We start from the raw sequence: 20,829 nt of genomic DNA, 5'->3' as shown, positions 1-20,829 counted from the left end.
TATACATCTAAAGTACTTTCAATAATGAAATACAGTTCATCATCTTTTTGAGTACAATAATGCTAAATTTGGTTCTGCCATTTTTGTGATAATATATATGGTTTCAACTGAAATACTGTACTGATATTGTTTAAAATATATACAAGTTATATACAAATACAAAATTACAGTACAAATCTTTTAATTGCAGTCAAAAATAATCTAAATATGTTGCAATAATTTGTACACCCAGACAGGTGTTTCTACAAAGACTGCAACAAAAGGAAATGTAGTTTTTCAGATTCCTCAGGCTGAGGTAATGACCACTTCTTCTTTACATATTGAACGTCTATCTGCCCAGATTCTTCGGCCAGCGCAATGCCTAACAATCCATTTGTTTTTTCTGGTTCTCCCAGTAGAGTCATAGTTACAACACTGAAATCAAAAGAATGGGGGAGCGTTCTTAATTGAGGCAAAATTAATAGAAATAGGTATTTTCAAACATGTTTTTAGCGTAATATTCCTCACTGTTTCAAGTCCCAGAATGTTCTTTAGCTTTTCACCAGTTGCAATCATTTAATGTAAACCTAACAGGCAATTCTTCCCCTGTTCACGGCTTCCATCATCAATTTCTAATCATGACTTAAAAATTATTTCAAGCTTGTAAAAATGAACTACTTTTTAATAGTATTTTCCAGTACAGTGTAGCAACTTTAAAAATTATATTACTTTCTCCCAAAACTAGCAGCACTTTGCTATAGTTTACAAGGCTACAAGGAAAACTTCTAGTTAGAGGGTATTTGCCAAGACTAACTTAAGCCCAGGGAAGACAAAGTCTCCCAGTAGGGCTCCCATCAGGGAGGAAAGAGAATACTCAAGACTATAATTCAGAAAGCCTAAATTAAACTCCCTTCCTGCATCAATCTACAGGATACCCAGATCTCTACATTGACTACAGGAACAGCATTGTGAGTCTGGGTGAATACGTGCTAGCCAAAAATATTCTTGTTTACTTTGGGACAATGAACACAATGTATTTCTTTATATTGGTAACCATACTATATATAGGCATTTTAAAATGTTGTCCAACATCTTGCCTATTTTAGGGATTGATCCTGATCCAGCAAAACTATCTTTGAACTTAAGCAGTCCAGTGATTTTAGTGGGAACAAGATTTTCCTCTTCACATAAACAGCAATTGCTCCATGTACAGACATCTGTCCCAACTGATAACACTATACCTGATTTTGATTTATACTAACATTATTTCTCCTTTATCAGACTGTATAAAATAGCAAGTAAATAAGGATATACTAAAATCTAGTTCACTATAGTCTCTTTCCACACCTCCACCAGTTTAAAAAATCCACTTAGAAAAGCAAATTCTAATGAACATTTAATGTTAAGCAAAAAAACCCATCCAAACTCTAATCAAAATGAAGATGATAGTAGTATCAACACTTTGTTAACAATAGAGTAATGTAATGTACTTACTTCTCTGATGGAATAGTCTGCTTTGCCACAGGCAACAAATCATTTTCCAGAAGATCCCAAATGTAAATATTAGATGATGCATCCAGGACAAAAAACACAGCGGGTCTTGTTAAAGCCCACTGCAGGGCAATAATTGGCTGGCCATTTGTGCTGTCATTCCACTGCATGAGGGGATACTCTGATGTCATTTGGTGTAACCTAATACTTCCGTCTGAACAGCCAACCTATATCATAGTCAAAAAGAAAATACTTCCTGGGAACAAAACAAACTAAGCAGCATAAAAACTGCAATTCAAATCTTGAGAATATCAGGCATATAAACTAAATTAGTTATCTCACTCAAGTGGCACACCTGTCGTATCTCACTCTATGGACTATCCAGATTTTAACTTTTAATATAATTTTGAGTTTAAGGTAAATTTGAGTTCAAAAGCTCTGTACTAAGCATACTAGAGTAATCTAATCCACTAATCCCAGGATGAAGTCCTAAATTCCTATTTTAAAGAAAGTTCTCCAACTATCAACTTCACTAATACTATGATCGAGCACAAATTGACAGTAGTCTGAATCGGGGTGAGGTCAGAGCCTAGAGACCAATTCAGACGGCTACTTAGTGACACATGTAATCTGTAAAACCAAGAATAGCTTTCAGTAGGACAAGCTGTGCTTAACAGTATAATGATATTAAATGGATACATAATGAACAACTAAATCCAAAGACAGGCAGATATCACTGCTTCCAGATATTTTCCTATAACCTTTGTCTTGCCCAGTATAACATTTACAAGTTTGCTCTCATCCAGGTACAGAAGAAACTATTCTATGAAAACAGAAAATAACTTATTCTTACTACCTTGGGCCACCTTTACATCAGGAAGACTTCCTAGAATTTTCAAATTATGATGACTTGTTACAGTGACTCTTGCAAATTGTGCTTACATTTAAAATGACTCTGCAGATACAAACTTGTAGAAGTCAGTATCACTCTAAATAAATGCATTTGGGAAAAAGGTAAGAACATCCACACTGGTAAAATAAAGTTCTGACTGTGCAGTGGTGACACAAAATGTGTATATGGTAGCCAAACACATTAATTTTATAACTTAGGCAATCCCAATGAAGTCATGTAAATCATGGCAAATTTAGAAAGAAAGCATTTTTAAGAGAGGATCAAGTACAAATATATGCAAGGATAAGCAGATGGAAAATCCTACCAAAGTTAGAGTCAACTTGCATTGAGTAAACTTTCACAAGGGAGACAAATAAAACCAGTGGGTGTGTCAACATGAACTGCTGAGGGCAGATTTGAACACACCTGACCACACCATACCCTGCCAGGCAGACCCCAAGGGTATGCCTGATGTGGAGAGGAAAGGAAAGCAGGGAATGCCCAGAGCTGCCCCACAGACCTTTATTTCCCAGCAATACAGGTATTTTGTCTCCAAAATAATTGTGTCACTAAGAGATGTTTAGTTAATGAAGAGATGCTTCATTAACAGCAGAAGACCTGCTTGCAATGCTGAATTTCAGTAAAAACAAAGAATGGGTTATAAGGCTGAAGTGAGATTGCCATTTGTTTCTGTGAGCCAGATGGTCCACCTTTTACATAAGCAAAAGTTAGAACACCAGGACACAAGATTTGTTGTCAACCTTCATGGCAGATTAGAATTAGTGAGGTAAATCAACTATCACATCTAGTTAAATACATCAAATTAGAAATCCTCTCTCAGCAAGTAATTAAAAAATGAAACTTGTATTATATTAAAATGTTTTCATACCAAAAATAGTGGCTTTCCAAAAGGGAAGAAATCAATTGCATTGATGCTTACTGATCTCAGTCCGCTCTCCTGGGGTCTGAATAGCTTTGGAAGAACTTTTAAATCATGTCTCGTACCATGGCCTACCAGCCCCTACAAACAACGTAAAGAAAATTAATTAAACAAAACAAAATTTGCATTATCAGTATCACAAAAAAAAGTTAAATAATTCACAGAGATGCTACCTTAAAAGATCCTTAATAGCTAACAAATTTGAATAGCTAATGGATTTTAATAATAGTCTCAAATTATAAATTTTATATAGTCTACTGGTAAAATTCCAAGTAAATGGGACAGCTTCCGAAGCAAAAAATAACAATGAGATTAATTTCATCACATTACTCACAATGTTTGTTCCAACAATGAAATGATTAGGATTAGAAGACAGAAATTTAATAGTCAGTGTCTGGGGCATTCTCTGGCGCACATCCTTTGGGAAAAGGCTAGGAAAAACATAAAGGTAAAAGATGACATAAATACAGGAAGCTGTCTCCTAAAGTTATGCAAGTACATACAGAAACTCTTGATCTAAAATGTCTATGACTAGCTCTAAGAAGAAGTGTATATTAAAAAATAACAGAAAAACTACTGAAAATATTGTTAAATATATCTTACATAACAGCAGATTAATAAAGTATAGGAAAAATTAGCTTTGTGAGATACACATGTAAAATCTAAATGCCCCTGTTTTCTTACCTGTTATTCAGTTCCATCGTAGAGCTATGCACTAACTTCACTTTTCCTCCAGGAATTAAACCTAAAATTATATAAAATGAACTGACTTAAGCACTTTGCATTAAAAAAGTGCTATCATCAAATTAAAACCTACACTAATAAAAGGATACTTCATAATTAAATTGTTTATTGTAGATATAGCTTTCGATGTGTAAGAATCTTACATAATTTAGAACTATTTACTTCAGAATTCAAATCTGAAGAGTTGTTATCATCGACAGAAATCAAAGAAAGAGGACAGAGAAAGGGAAACATGATTATATGCTTGTTTTAGTTTTACAGTATGCATATAACATCCTGTAATATCACTCTATAAAACCCAATTCTATCAATAGTGAAAATGCACATTTATGTCACGGATCTTTGACAATGAATTATAGTAATGAGAGACAGTAATAATGCTTCCATAAAGTTGGTCTATAGTAGTAAAGAATAACATAAATAATTCAAATCCTTCAAACACAAGAATTTTTTGAAGAGGAAAAAAATGAATGCTGGTGGCAGTAAAACTGTGTCAACACATGACCATAGCTTTAAAATGTACCTCTCCACAGACATAATACCCAGCTTTAGCAGCTTAGACATTGCACATGAGCTTATAAATTAGAAAATTGATCAAAAATTAGTTTGTTAGCATTACTTCAATGTTTATACATGTATTTTAAAATATACCAGGATTTTCATTACAGCCTTTTACAGTTAGGCAAGTATGTAAGTCTAAATTTGTTCAAAGAACAAAAAATGTAATTTTATTCATTCACATAACTCAAAAAAGGCTAAATGGACTTTGTTCTTCACTTTTTTCATGGAAACTTTTTTCTCACACTAAATTAAGTACCTTACCCAAAAGAGAACTTTCAGGACAATTATCAAAATGGAGATATAGGCAACAAAAAAAGCATTATAACAGATTTGGTTAAAACTAAAGAAAGAACAGGAAGACCAAGAAGGACATCAAATCTCACATTCTTTGGAGGGGGGGAATCTATTGAGGACACAGAAATCTGCTTTGACATTATAAGAAATGTGGTTGTCTGTGGTGGCAATTACCAGGATTAGCAGATGAGATTCAGACAGCAGTGAAAATAACTCTCATGATACTTAACCAATACCCCAAATATCAGATATACGTCCTATTCAGAATGAATCTTTTCCTCAGTAATTTTGCCTTCTTCTAATCTATTTTTGTCATCATTGACTCTTCCTCTCTCTTCTAACTTCACAGCCTCAAAACTCAAGCACTTTATTCTACCTCTAATGTACAGTACTCACCTAAATCAGTTTGTGAACCAGCTAAATCCACTTTTTGTAATTCAACAACTACCTGAAAAGTCAATATTTAACATTAATAAGCAATAAATATTTACCACATTTTAAAGTTTTTTAACTAGTTGTAATAATGTATGACATAACTTTAAAGGAACATTTAGATAGGTAGGTCTAGCATTACAATGATTGCAGGTAGATTCTCTATCCCCTGTCAATGTCTGCAATGCTAAAAATAGCTTCACATGCCTGTTGGATGTTCCCTGCTGGAAAGCAGAATATAGGGAGTTACATTCTACACTTAATTGCTAGTTGGCATCTTGTTTGGCTGGTCACAAAAACACCCGCCTAAACCCCCGAATAAGGAATTGTAACACATTTCCTGTGCTTTTCACTATTCATGAGATAGAAAGGGTAGATCAATTGACCTGAATCTCTTGCTACTGAAGTTCCTTAGAGCTTTAAGGGACTTAACTAGTGATACAGAAGGGAAATACTTTTATCCCCTTATTATTCACTGAGCCATTCAGTTCATCAAGCAAGATCAATTCAGATGCAAACAAATGGTTCAGCAGCTGGTCCAAAGCTGCATCAGAAAAAGACTGAAAACATCCCATAGAAAGAAGGGTTGTCTGAACAGCAATTAAGAGCAACAGACCTGGTGCTTACCTGCCTGTCATATTTTAGGCAGGGTAATCTTATCCACAGTTTTTCATATTTTGCCTCTAGAACATTTATTTTATATAAATTATGAATGTAATGTCTCACATACATTCAATACAATCTCTGACACCACTGTGATTCAAATAAAATAAAGTAGGTGGGTGAAAGAAGACTGAGGTCTATTATTCAATTAATAGAAATATGTGAACATGTTCCTATGAAGCAGAACTACTGATTGCCTGTTTTCATGAATTCATGTACCTGTTAATAGTTTTGCCTACGGATGCCATCATGGCATTAGGGAGTTGGGTCAAAAATTCTGAGGAGAATTCCAACAGAATGGCTAGTGTTGCTGTAGTTTTCAGGGAGGAAATTCTCATCAGAAATCCTGGATTTTGATTGCTATATTTGAAGAAGTATTTTATTATTCCAACACATGATACTCTCTCTTGTCATACACATATTACTCACCCACATATTCAGGATTCCATTTTCATCCATTGAAGCTATCTGAAATGGAGGGCCTGACATTTCTATGGAAGGAATAGTAAGAATTCAAATTCATACACTGACCTTCATCCTGAACAATATCAAAGGATTTGAAACATTTCCTAGGTTAATACATTCTCTGAAACTTTTATGATCCTCTCAGCTGCATAAAAAGGGACAGTGCCCTAATTCTATGGAAGAAGAAAAAAGACATGAAACTAGTATGTTCAGTTTGTCCTACCAGATAGACAGATGTTCTCTGTCTGCATCTTTTAAAATGTCTGGATTCTGCATGGACTTTGGAACAGAACACAAAGTGCAATAGATGAAATCTTGTAAAACCTGCAATATGCAGCACATTTCTTCGGACTGCTATGGATTTCAAAGTGAAAATCTGCAATGGAAGTAATAATGTCTCCTCTAGCACACTGCCTGAAAATTTGGGGGAATGAAGATTAAAGTTTCTTTGCAAAGGTTGGTCATAAAAAAATTAGGCAAAAGGCACCGGAAGAACCACCAAGTACAGTCACGTATAAATGTGCTTTCAGATATAAGCAAGTTGCTCCACTTTTTTAGGTAGGGGGTTTTTTGGACGTTATAGGAGCACTAAGACTTCTCTAAAGGCAGTTCCTGAGTGATAACTTGTTTTACCATGGAAGAACAAAATATTGTCCTGAAAACAGACATTATAACAAGGATGAACGCACCCCTGATGTGAAACTGCCCTGAATTAACATTACATAAAAATGAGAGCAGAAAATAAACATGAATGTTGTAAGCAATTGATACTAAAGACAACTTCAGAGGCAGAACAGAATTATAAACTGGATTTTGGCTATGTTAGATTTCTTTCACTAGATAACTAAAGAAAGACTCAGATGTATTGATGCTTTGAAGAGCAGTTTACATACCCTCCTGATAAGAGAGGCTTGAGAACCCATAATTCTGGTCAGTGTAGAGAGAGGTTGAGACAGGTTCCACTGCTAGTATAGGAGAGGTGTGGTTTACTGAGTTTAGAATGCCATCTGTAATTAAGGATAATGAAAGGTAAACACTGTATTATTTTCAACACAAACAACAACAAAACCCTAATCACTTTTCAGTTTATGGAAGAATGATGATTACAAAGAAAGAATGGCAAATAATAACTTCATAAAGAACTACTCTGTAAAAGGCTCAAATGCAATACTGCAAACTGTTTCCTAAATTAACAAAATACTACTAGATAAATCAATGTTTCACCAATTGTATTTACTTCCCATTTTCCAAATGACTGCTGCACCATTTATGCCACTGTACCAGACATTTCATTAAAATCTGCCATTTCTGCCATTGAAAGAATTACGTTAATTTCAAGCTCCATAAACAACAGGGGTAGAAATAAATCACTGTTTACTATAGAAAAGACAAAATTGAAGAAAAATTGCTCTTGCAGAGTATTATTTAATAGAAAGTAACTACGCTGAAACAAACAATTCACCACAAGAAAATATATATTTACCCTTTAATAACTTTTAAAAATAAATGTATATTTAGAGCAATTTCAATATGCATTCTTTGTCAGATACTCTTGATTTCTGGACTTGCTTTGTGTGCTGAACTTAAGCTCATTTAAGACTAAAGGCATAAAGCTTCCTAAGTATACAGCATTAAAAAATGGTTGCTTATATAATCAACTACATGAAACTGTATACATACATTTGACTACTAGCCCATTGTGCAACACAAGACCAAGCATCTTTGATCTACCAAAAAAAATTTAAAAGTCTATCAAAAAACAACTAATGTTTACTTTAACATGGCTACTGCAATTAGATACACCTGTGAACAAAAGGGGATTTTTTTTTTGTGCATGTGTGGGGTGGATTTTTTAGAAAAATAATAATACCTCAGTGCAAGTTAAATGGTAGCACCTGCACACACAAAAAAAAGAAAAATACATAAAGGAGGACTTATTTTGCAATAATAAAATTATTTAAAAAATATTGCTATGTGTTATTTTTTCACTCTAAGGTACAATACAGTGCCAAGAAAAATGGCACCAATTTATAATTAAGACTGAGACAGGCTTGACTGAGGGTCAGACTGCTGGTATGTACACCGCCTTCCCAATCCTTCAATATACAACTACATACATTGAAAACTTCAATAAGATTAATGACTTGCTCCTCTATTTAAATTTGCAATGACAAACATTGGTAATAAGCATGAAGATCCATTCACTTCCATCAGATTCATAAAATTGTAAGGATCTCATACACCAATTCAAATGCAGAGTGAAGTACTTTGGATTGCGTCTTCTTGTATGTCAGTTATATGCCCTAAGCAAACTTCTGTAACCTTTGAATTTGTTGTCCATGGATTATAAGACAATTTACAAAAACCTACATTATTTTGATCATACACTAAGGGATCAGAAGTGTAGAAAAAAAGAGAAATGCAATGACAAGAAAATGAAAGGAGGTCACCCACAAGCACTTTGAAAAGTAAACTTTCTTCTGGCTTCCCAATACATATGCAACACTAATTTAGGCCATATCTAAACAATGCAACAAATTAATTCCACATTATTTTTTGTAGCTGTGCTTCTCTGCCATTAACAACCGAGAAAGAGCATGCTATAGCTCCCAACTGGCCCCAGTGCTAGAGATTTTGCTCATGTGACAAGCTAGATGACAGAAAAATGTATGTCCAGGTTTTGCTCCAACATGCATTTGATACATTTCTAGACATCTCAAACCAGAGAGCTTTTGGGCCCCAAAGTTTAGTCACAGCTTCAGAATCCCTTCAACAAAAGACTAGAAGTTACTGACTGATGACTATGGAAGTTAGAATTCCACTTACTCCATTATGTAGATCACCTTTGACAATTAGCATTCATACACTACTTGTTTCCAATGATGTGATCCCCCAAATTATTCATATATACTGAACCAACAGTATCATAAAAAGACAGCTGTATATGTAAAGATCTAGGAATTTCTCCCATTTTAATACATTGCTACAAAAATTGATAAATTGGCAATAAAAAACCACAATCCTGACTGAACTTACAGTGTATCTAGATAGAATCCAGAAGTGATAAAGTTACGTAAGTGGAATTTTAGAAATGCAGAAAGGTGAGATTCAGACCAAAGATTAAGACACTTAAAATGGTATCTATTTATAAGACAGCTGTATAATATCTGTCAGTGAACTAAATCTAATCAAAACAATCAATCCAGCTAACCATACGCACATATCTATATTAGGATGAGATGAATAGCTCTCTAGATCCCACAGAGTAACACTGCACTGATTCTAAGAGAGGTTATGCATGTATATGCTTGGATATGTATCTTGCATGCAACCTTACAGAAACATCAAGATTTAGGGGACAATTTGTACAGATTGCAACCTTGAAATAATGTTCAAAAAACTGTCGTTTACAGTCTTAAATTACTGTGGTTTTTTTTATATACCTCATAATATGTGTGTTTAATGTAGGTTATATTAAGGGAAATAAGATGATGAAAATTGACTAAGCTAATGATTTCAGATGAGGTAGTAGTTGAGTAGTCCATTTTAATGACAATGCTCCTTAGGTTCTACATCTGGTCCACCTCTCTATTCTCATTGCTTGATACATATTGAGCTGGCTTACATTTCTTTACAGCTATTACTGATTGGCAATTTTTACTAGACTAAATGTAATCTCTGAACTGGCTAAACTAGGCTACTGAGAAAGAGTGTTCTTCGCAGAATGAGTAGTGGAATTGTTTCACTGCCCACAAAAGGACTAATCAGAATGGATAGATACTAACCAGTGGAAAATGTTGGAACTCTAAATGTCCAGTCAGTGTCACTGATCATCATATGAGGGTGCATTCTTGAGTCTTCTCGAAGATCCCACACCAACAATGAACCATCTATAGTCCCAGCAAAAACTAATGTTGTTTTATTGGGACTAAAGCAGCAACATATCACCTGTTAGGCAGTAAAAATATGCATGGTTGATATTATGATAAAGGCCAATGACCTGAAAAATGTTTGTTCTTCCTAGGCATGCAAATCCAGAAAAGACAGATTACAGGTGTTTGAGGCAGAAGGACAATTTATTTAAAATGGAAGTAGGATACCAGACTTTCAGTAAGCCTTCCCTTTTCAAGACAATTGTGTAATCTGCATCTACTGCCACAAAGCTGAAGGAGCTGATTCAGTTGTATGATAGTGATGTGTAGAAAGAAGTCCTGACAATATCTGAACCAGTGGTTTTACTTCCATTCACTCTTCAACCATGAAATGGAGTCAAAATTAAAAAACCCCACAAACTGCTACGACCATCACTACATTCTAGTACTGGAGCACAAAATGGAGTAAGAGTAGTGTTTTGGTCAGTAGGCTCAAATGTGTATCTCAAAAGATAACATATCTTACAGCAAGACAAGAAAACAAAATACACACAATGAAGTCATTTATTCAATGTGCAACTATACAATGTTATTGAAACATACCTCTGAGTCACATATTAAAACTTTCTGAGGGCTGGAGGGCTGCCAGATGTTCCAAACACATATGATGCTCTTTCTGTTCAGTAAATCAACACCTGCCTTTTCAGGTAATCCATGAACAGAAAGCAGCAACTGCCTCTGAACTTGAGAGACATTTAGGCAGGATATTTTTCGGTCTAAACCATTTAAAAAAAAAAAAATCAAGAAAGAAAATAAATAAATAAAAAAGTAAAATCACTGCAGATGAGAAAGCATATTAGCTGCTATAGCAACAACCAAAGAAGCTAAGACGTAATTATGAAGAATATTTCCATTAAGAGTGGGTGGCTTTTTACAAGAAAAAACGAGGGACTAGAGGAGGAATCCAAAAAATTAGAAGTAAGTAGAAAGCAAAAAGGAAGAGAGGCAGAAAGTTAATAGAATAATTATTCTGGGCATAAGCAAGCCAATCTGAGCTGACATCAGTATATACATTGAAAATCAGGCTAAGTCTCAAACAGGAAACAGCACAGGCCAGGCTTTTTCTGCTTCATCTCATGTGTTCATGTTAGAATAGGTATGGTTTTGTGTTATAATAGCTCTTCGTAACATAATTACAGATGTTTTATTTTTCATTTTTCTTTTCATCTGAACATCTACTGTTTATATGGGGAATATATAACTGCAGTTCAAATATATCCGGCTATAGTCTCCCTGTTCAATAACTTTGCTTTATTTGCAACTTTGGCTCTACTGTCAGCATAAAGAGCCTAAACGAAATTACACCTCTTAGGATGGCCTTTCAACAACAGGTGCAAGAAATTACACCCAGGGCACCCCTGTATCAGGCTAATCACGAGCTGTATTTCTGGTTTCACAGCAGCTAGGATGCTCTGATGTTTCCTGTGTGAAACCAAACTGCACAGAGTTAGAGCAAGATAAGCACAATTAAAAGAAAAGTGGGCTTTACGTAATCTATATATCCTGATATGTGCTGTTTGCACTTCAGTCATGACAAAGAGCATGGTATTTTGCGTAAGGAAGAAGAGTTCACACTGTCTACTAAAAGGTGTAGAATAAAGTTCCCTTACCATGGAGGAATGGCTGGTTAGTATTTAACTGGAAACAGCTGTCACTAATAGACAGACTGGTTTGTCGAGATCTTAGTTTCCACCTGGGTTGTGTTGCAACTTGATCTTCCTCTAGCAAAACAGCAATCACCTTTCAAACATAATTACATTTATAGAAATCAAAGGGTCATCTTATCTTTCAGCTTTGCTATTTGTAGCTTTCTAAAGTATGTAGATTAATTTAATGAACCTTTATCAACTCTCTTGTTAATTTTATATTGTTGCAAATATGACTTCATGGACGTAAAAGTTGGACAGCTCTGGTTCCATTCCTTTGCAGAGATGAATTTCACTGATAATGAGTATTATTTAAGTAATTTATTTAAATTAGTGAGAACAAGTACTGTAAGTGATCTATCACACTGTATACAGATGCACAGAACTCATAAGGGATATTAAGTACATAAGTGTACCTCGCAAGCAGACCGGAGGAAATTGGCTAATCTTTGTGAATCGATTTTAGGTGTTAGAGTTCCATTCACTGATATATCCTGGCTGTTTATGGGACCTAAGAAAAAACAAAACCCAAAACCAAACTTGAAGCTTCAAAAGGGAATCAATTAAGAAAACTGCAAGAACAATGTAATTTTTAAGCAAAAGGAGAGTGGCAGGAATCAACTTCTCTTCAGCAGAAATAACAGTACTGAAGAACAAGATCTGTTGGGGAATCATATCTGCTGCCAACAGAAACAGCAATCCAGACGGAAGAAACTACTTCTGCCATTTATTCTCCACCTCCTCCACAAGGGGATTCAGAGTGTCTACAGCAGTTTGCTATTGATGCAGCCTGCCACAATACAAATTCTGACAATTATTGTGTTCAAAAGAGAAAGTTTACACGCATACATCCATAAACAAATAAGATTAAAATGTTCTTCACCTCCAGATACAAGGGCACTTTCTCCTGGGTGCTGTGTCCATTTCTCCAATGTCTCAACTTTCTCAGTCTGAATGTCTCTCTCAAGACTGTCCTCGTTACACTGAACATATGCCTAAAGTAAAAAGATAAAGTGATCAATACATGGGTGACACAGCTAAGAAGGACAGCACGTAACTGAATAGAACTTAAACAGTCGTTTTAAAACTGATGTGCTCAACCTCTTCTGTTTGTAAATTCAGACCCAAGCATGCCGATAGTGTCACTATTTTGCGCATGCACATTTCACCACATTTCACACAAGAGTGCTAGACCTACTGCAAAAATACTGGATGTCTTACATTATGTATAAACACTATGCATAAACACTAAACCCAGCATACCTGGGACAGTGAGCCACAAACATACAGAAAGTCCTTTAGAATATGGGGAAGGAACAAGAGAGACTCCTTTTCTGTATCAGAAATAGTGTGGCCAGCAGGAGGAGGGAGGCAATTGTGCCGCTGTACTTGGCACTGGTGAGGTCGCACCTGGAATATTGTGTTCAGTTTTGGGCCCCTCACTACAAGAAGGACATTGAGGTGCTGGAGCGTGTCCAGAGAAGGGCGACGAAGCTGGTGAGGGGTCTGGAACACAAGTCTTATGAGGAGTGGCTGAGGGAACTGGGGTTGTTCAGTCTGGAGAAGAGGAGGCTCAGGGGAGACCTTCTCGCTCTCTACAATTACCTGAAAGGGGGTTGCAGAGAGGTGGGTGCTGGTCTCTTCTCCCAAGTGACTAGTGACAGGACAAGAGGAAATGGCCAGGGGAGGTTCAGGCTGGATATTAGGAAAAATGTATTTGCTGAGAGAGTGGTGAAGCATTGGAAGAGGGTGCCCAGGGAGGTGGTGGAGTCACCCGCACTGGAGGTGTTCAAGGAACCTGTAGACGTGGCATTGTGGGACATGGTTTAGTGGGCATGGTGGTGTTGGGTTGATGGTTGGACTTGATGATCTTACAGGTCTTTTCCAACCGTAGTGATTCTGTAATTCTAACACAGAAAGGAAATGGCTTGTCTGGCCAAAACCTTTTAATATCATTGCTTTACAGTAATTAAGGCTTAGAGATGGAAAAATATTAATTTATTACTTTACTGTCCTATTAGCTTTAATAACTTTATTTTGTAAGGAAAATTATTTTCCACAACAAGAATCAGCACTTTCAGGATTTAAATATTACTACGTATTTGTTACCCACCTGCTTAGTGTTCATTTTACCAAAATTCCTGATATACATGTCGTACTCATTTACAGGAGGTAAATCCAGTAAAGAAAAACTAACTGAGAAGTCCAGATCAATTAGCGGCAGAAGTTCTGAACTCCGTTTTCTTTAGAATGAATTACAAAAGAGAAACAAAAAAAATGGTTAAGACCAAGTGTTTGGTATCTCAAAAGAAAAACAACCTGATTTTGTACAGTACCAGAGATCTAACAATCCATTGATCTATGCGAATTGAAGCTGTACCAAAATTAATTGATAGATAAAAATATATCAATAGAAGTACACATAATACTGTTATGAATTCTCATTTAATGTTACACTGAGATAATTATCAGATTTGAAAATGCAATACTGGTTGCAAGTGGGAAACTTATGTGCTTTATTATAAAACAAACACAAACTTTCAAAGCGTAGCACCACCCCCTTGCCTAAGTATTCAAAAGCTGTTCTGTGAGGTAAGAGAGGAATGTCACTTTCTTCCTGTAGCTAGGATGGTGGCTAATTCTCTAAACTCATTTCATTAACTTACATCACCTACATGTGTACATGCTTTATAAAGATCATCTATAATATCCTGGTTTTGTTGGACTTATTCAAATGTATTTTGAACGACCTCCATTGGTAATAGACTGCCTGAATTTGTACCTCTTTAAATTACCAGGGAAACAAACAAAAATAGCAGCAGTCCTGAAATATATTTTAAATATACACATGAAATTAATTTATTGCCGATTCCTAACCTGTGGACATGAATACTGACCTCTTCCCCAAAAAGTAGGCCTCCAAATAACATCAGTTACTGGACTACTGCACTTGATTGAAATTGTATGAAAATGAGTACTCAAGACTAAGGTAGACTATGTATTTTTCCACTTGTATTTTTTGTTTAGAATAAGATTAGCACATTGTACAGTATTTGAGATACCTGAGTCTCTTTGTCCTATGAAATGCCGAATCTTTACATCTTTCTGAATTCCCTTTCTGGAACAACAAAAAATGTAACTCAACTGCCTTATCCGGCTTCCCTCAATCCTTTTATTTCCTGCCTACCTCAATTCTTACTTTTTTCACCTTCACTCCCAAATAAAACTATACTTCGATTCTTAACTGGAAAATAAGTCTATCTTCATACACTGTATCTTACTCTGACAAGATGCGAAAAACATTTATGTGATGTTACTTATTATCATCAACTACAAAGAGATTCCTACCGCTCCACTTGTATGGATCTGTGGATAATGAAAACACAGTTAATCTTTGCCACAATTTACACAACTATTTATCTACTTTAATGTCATAAAACTGTTAAGATATTGTTTTATTTTAAGAGTTAACGGCTTGAATTACATACAGATGTCAGTTTAAAAGTTAATTCCTGTTGTACAGATTTCTTGGCAATGAGAAAGTTTTTGTCATCCTTCCCCTTTCTCTCTCTTGCATTTTTCAGATTTTTTTTAATATACTTAATATAAATACAACCCAGATACAATTATGGGTCAGTAGCAATTCCATATTTAAACAGTCTTCTAGATGCATATTCAATTTGCAATTTCTTCTCAGTAAGATAGTCTTTGAAAAGGGAAAAGACTAGAGCAACATGAGCTGGAATTGCTCCACAAATATTTTAGGCTGGATTTTTCTTTATGCATAGGGGCAATTTTCACATTTCCTTTTTGCTACTTAATGACATCTATTGCATTTTCCTATCCACATTTTTATTTTTACTTCTACTTCCTAATACACCACCTCTTCACAAACATTGTGGCACAGATTGCTGAGATCCAATTCAAATGCATGAAAATTGCTTCCTAGTTACAAATCTTAATGATACATTCAGACAAACCCTTAAAATAAACTAATAAGCCTCATATTAACACTTACAACTCCAAAGTGCCACAGCTCATTTATGGGATGCTTTCAGTCTATTTACTGGTCGCAATGTATTATCACAGCATTAAATTCCACAAACCCTTTCTCTTTCCATGAAAATGCTAGCTATCTTCACAGGCTATGTATGTTGTTAGCATGTACACAGTTATATACATAGTCATAATCAGTCACAGTATATAATCAGTAGAGGCTGACAAACATGTCAGAAGGCAATTCTTCAGAGATGCCTTCCTGAATTTTCTAATCTGTCTCCACTGTCTAGAGAGGAAGCCTAGACAACGAACTCGCGTAAAATTTGGGCATATAAATTTAGGCAAGGTGAATTAGACAGCCTAGACAATAAAGTCTCCCTTGTGTGAAGATTAGCCGATGATGTGTAGCCACAAAGCAGTGGAATCTAGTATTATCAATAAAATTTAATATTCTTGCTTTATGCGTCCAACTGATGTAACAGAAAATTGGAGATATATACATTGCTTCAGATAAATCTGGAGCTCTTGGCAAGTTCCACAAGAAACAAGCATCAATTTGTTTCCTTAATACAGAGATGCCTTGGATCAGTTTTAGATCAGTAATAATATGTTTTTACACCAACTGGTGTTATCCCTGAAAGGGAACACGCTATTTTGGCAACAGTATGTACCATATAGAGTTTTGATTATTTCAAGAAATTACAGTTCTGCAGAGACCTGAGAGCAGCTAAAAGGCTTGCTCTTTAATTCTATAAGTCAATATCTAATTAAGTGACTGAAGAATCATACAAAGAAATTACAATCCTAGCAACTCATTCTGTAATAAAATGATACACATAAACTGATATATAGCTAAATTTCTGTTACAAAATGACATGTAGCAAAGCCTGTAAATTATATTTACTTAAGAACTAATTACTGTTAGCTTACAAAATATTACTTGACTAAATGCCTCAAATTTATAAACTTCACATATTTCAAATATAATGAAAAAATTACATCTTACACAGTGAGTTAACATTTTGTGTGGATTATTTAAAATACACTTACTTCTGCTTACTAGCCATACTTCGGCTACTTTGTCGTTGGTTTGCCATTTGAAAATCCATGAATATTCCACAAAAAGAGTTTCTGACAGAAGGGTATTGCCTTTCTGTGATATTATAAAACATTGTTAGTGTTATAATTTACACTTTACAGTGCATTAAAATGTAAAGCAGCAAGTCTAAAAAGCAACAGATCTATTACGACACAGCTACTAGAAGTTACGAGTTTGCACATTACACAATGTGCGCTAGTGCAGTTATCAGTACAATAAGCTCCTTAACTTCAGTAATGGGCCAGCATTTTTCCCTTATTATGGTCCTTTACTAACAAATTCAAAATGACTGACCACTGTAATTTTTATTTTAGAAGACTATGATGCAGAAAGTGCCTCTTTCTTTCTCCTGCCATTAGCAGGTCCCTTCTTCCCCTGTGTACAGTGAAATGCTCTATGACCAATTCTAAAAATTGTATCAAATTCACACAGACTACATCATGTGCATGCTACACCTCTAAATAAGAATTTATCACTACAGCTAGTGGAGAACCTCATTAACACAAGCTTAACTGATGCCCTCAGATGAATAAGCAAAACATTGAAAACTTTGCTTTAAAAGCCACAGTTAACAGAACAACTACAATGTCTAATGTCATGTCAATTTTACTCCCTTTCCTGGCTAGGTGGTAGCTAATTGACCTTAATATCCAACTTCCAGTCAGGACCAATGGTGTTTCACTTCCTCAGAGGAAGACTGCCCTTTTAGATAATACTTGTAAAATGCTTTTAAACTTCTAAAAATCATTACCAGAATGATCAACAACCATCTTAACCAAAAGAGATCAAAACTTCATCAAAAGAGTGTTGTGTAATTTTCAATAAAGCATTAAGTGCTACAATTCAGAATTTAAAAATCTGATTCTATATTAGAATTCCATCCTGTTCATTAGACCTATAGCATTAATGGAATTATTTTATTGATTCCATATTGTTTATTAGAAAAATAATAATAATTGCATAAATCTTCTGCAAGAAGAAATTCATGTTACAGTATACTGATTCTGACTTGCAATGACTACTTAACCAAAAATCTATTGATACTGTAAAGACTTACAGAAACTCCATACTATTCTTCCATGACTGTACTAACTTTGTACGAACTCGAGTAAAAAGCTGTTTAAGATTCTTTTGCACAATGATTCTATACTGCCATTCACATTAGTGTGGAGTGCAAAGGGGAACCACAGCTGTAGTTACACCAGTAAGTAGATCTGGCACTCACAGGTATCAGAACAACTGAATACCAGACAACAATTCCATAGTCACATTTCAGAAAAAAACAGCATTTTAAAAGTGATATAGAACTATATATTTAAGCAGTATCTGTATTTCTCTCGCCTTCCCACCCAGAGCAGTGGCTTCAACTTTGCTCAAAAGAAAAAGGAGAATTAATGTCACCGGAAGCCCCAAACTGTTCTAGCACTCCTCCAGTTTTCAAAATCCAGACTCTCATATCTGCCTCTTACCCAAAATAAGACATATTAAATGTCAGTCTGTAAATTTTTTTTTATACTTCACATTTTAAATGATTAGTAATGCCTCTGAATCATTCTTTAGCAATGTGAAAGTTACAGTACTTACCCACAAACCTAAGTGACTCATCCAGAGGACCAGATTTCTGCTTAAAGGCAGACTTCTAGAAAAAGCAGCCTGTTTACTTCTAAGTTTATGTGTTACTCATACATTTAATAAAAAAGGACTGGTATCTAGTCACATACCCATGATTGGTTCCTTTTTTTCATTTTCAGTTTTCTTTGGCAGTGAAGTACAAATTCTGTCATTTTCTGCACTAATTGCTCTTTGAATTTCTTCGATTTCTGATGTTCTAGAAAACGGAATCTCTCTTAGGTTTTCCTCTGCATCTCCTTCACCACTTTTGTCTTCATCATCATCATCAAAATCATCTTCATAATCCTTTAAAAGTAATAGGACTTTTCAGTAACTAATAAACATGGATTATAGATGTGTTTTTCTTTTAAAGAAATTATAAAATGCTGTTAAAATAAAAATAAAATTCTCATACAGATGGCTATAAATCCTCTGACTGAAAGGCATTTTAAAATAATGGTTTGATAAAAAGAAAATGGCATGTCTTGATTGCGCGGTAATTTTAATCAAGAGAAGACAATCTCACAGTGTTGTTCTTCAGTGCCCAAAACAGATCCTACTTTAAGATATTTAAAAAAAGAAGGAATCTATATGTTTAGGTGAATTATCTGTTCTTTAAAGAGAGAAAATGACAGTGGTCAGTGGCATAAATGCTTCATAGGTTTATGAAGTTGTTTATTTGATAGTTTTAATTCAAGCTGCCCTTCAATGGCAGGCTCAAATTTACTAAACTATGACACTATCTGTTTGCAAACCCATGCATAAGGGTCGTACTTTAATAATTCTGTTAACTCAGACAATTCATCCCATGCTAAAATAATCACCTAACGCAAATTACACGATCAAGTCTTAAACACACTTATTTCTCTCCACTAAATGGCAAAGGGCTACTATAGCGAACAGCTCAAGAGCGGACACCACTCTTAACCTAAGTGGAGGTGAATTCTAGCTTCGCTGAACAGATGCAGCTGGTTCAGCTAGCAATGAAAGCACATTCAACACACTCTTCTATCTTAATAAATTTAAAGTAATCAAAAGAGAGCTAAAAGTAAGAATTCAGTTAAACAAATTAGTGAAGACACTGCTGTGTGACAATACTTTTTTCTATGGTATTTTTGTAATGAAAACCAATGAGGCTTTTTTTCCTCCTGAAATTGATTATTTGCTCCCATTATTTAAAAAAAAAAAAAAAAAAAATCAGCATTTTTCACAGAAAAGCATTTAAATAATTGAAATCCAGAAGACAGAAAGAGCATCTTGTGAAGACTTCAACTCAAAAGCAAAAGTTGGTTCCCAACCCCTGATGAAAACTAAGTAATTATATAGCAGAGAGTTTCTCCATAACATTTTAGTTACTTATTATCTACTGTGAGCCAAGTTAAGGTCACTGTCAACAAAAAAGAATAATTAAAACCCATGTAACATCCTGTAATTTTTATTTCTGTGAATAAAGTTACTCACTGTTTTGATACTTGAAAATTACTTCAAAAAGGACAATTGTATGCTTTTACTTACTTCAAAATCATCTTCATAATTTGCTGAAAAGTTATCAACTTCTGTGTCTGAATTATAGATGTGTGTTTCTTTCATTTCCTAAATGAGAAAAATAAATGAAACTGTTAAATAATCTTACAAAAAATTTAAATCTTTATCTGCCAAATCTTAGCAAAAAGATAGATGAATAGTTGTTCCTCTCAGATATTTCTATATTTTCAAGCAAACATACAAATTCAGTTCAGAAATACAGGTAGAAGTGTATTAACAAGTGATAATTACTGACTTAAAATAACAGTATAGGAAGACAAAACAGAAGTCAACCCTCTATTGGGAAGACCAACTGTTTTCCCACCAGTATTTTTTCTGGGAAAGACATAAAAACTGCTGTGTTGCCTCTAATTTCAACAGTATACAGTAGCTCTTATGATGGTGTAACAACAAAATAAGACTGTTCTACTTTTTCAAGGATTAGACAAAATTATCCCTACACCTAAGTTATACTGGGGGAGTCAATTTGTTAATAAAATAGTGCAGATGTTGGAACCAGGAAAACAGAGACATAGATACAACAGGAAAAAAAGATA

The 20,829-nt window shown here is 34.8% G+C and overlaps 1 protein-coding gene across 1 annotated transcript in view; it reads right to left on the bottom strand.

The window, feature by feature from the left end:
• Positions 1–242: 242 nt before the first annotated feature.
• The window catches only part of DYNC2I1 (dynein 2 intermediate chain 1), a 34,078-nt gene continuing 13,491 nt past the window's right edge, over positions 243–20,829 (bottom strand). Inside the window, exons 8-24 of the mRNA XM_059818791.1 lie at positions 20,264–20,341; positions 18,859–19,054; positions 17,089–17,191; positions 14,153–14,282; positions 12,923–13,034; positions 12,456–12,550; positions 12,004–12,133; positions 10,937–11,109; positions 10,247–10,409; positions 7,355–7,468; positions 6,426–6,487; positions 5,298–5,349; positions 3,987–4,047; positions 3,637–3,733; positions 3,252–3,383; positions 1,474–1,697; positions 243–414 (exon numbers count right to left, since the gene is read on the bottom strand). Coding sequence (XP_059674774.1) covers positions 243–414; positions 1,474–1,697; positions 3,252–3,383; positions 3,637–3,733; positions 3,987–4,047; positions 5,298–5,349; positions 6,426–6,487; positions 7,355–7,468; positions 10,247–10,409; positions 10,937–11,109; positions 12,004–12,133; positions 12,456–12,550; positions 12,923–13,034; positions 14,153–14,282; positions 17,089–17,191; positions 18,859–19,054; positions 20,264–20,341 — 2,094 coding nt within the window. The remainder of the gene's footprint in view (positions 415–1,473; positions 1,698–3,251; positions 3,384–3,636; positions 3,734–3,986; positions 4,048–5,297; positions 5,350–6,425; positions 6,488–7,354; positions 7,469–10,246; positions 10,410–10,936; positions 11,110–12,003; positions 12,134–12,455; positions 12,551–12,922; positions 13,035–14,152; positions 14,283–17,088; positions 17,192–18,858; positions 19,055–20,263; positions 20,342–20,829) is intronic.

This window comes from Gavia stellata, chromosome 6 (assembly GCF_030936135.1).
Source record: "Gavia stellata isolate bGavSte3 chromosome 6, bGavSte3.hap2, whole genome shotgun sequence".
Classification (NCBI taxonomy): Eukaryota; Metazoa; Chordata; class Aves; order Gaviiformes; family Gaviidae; genus Gavia; species Gavia stellata.
Note: the sequence above shows the minus strand (reverse complement) of the source record. Positions and strands in the feature narration are given on the sequence as shown.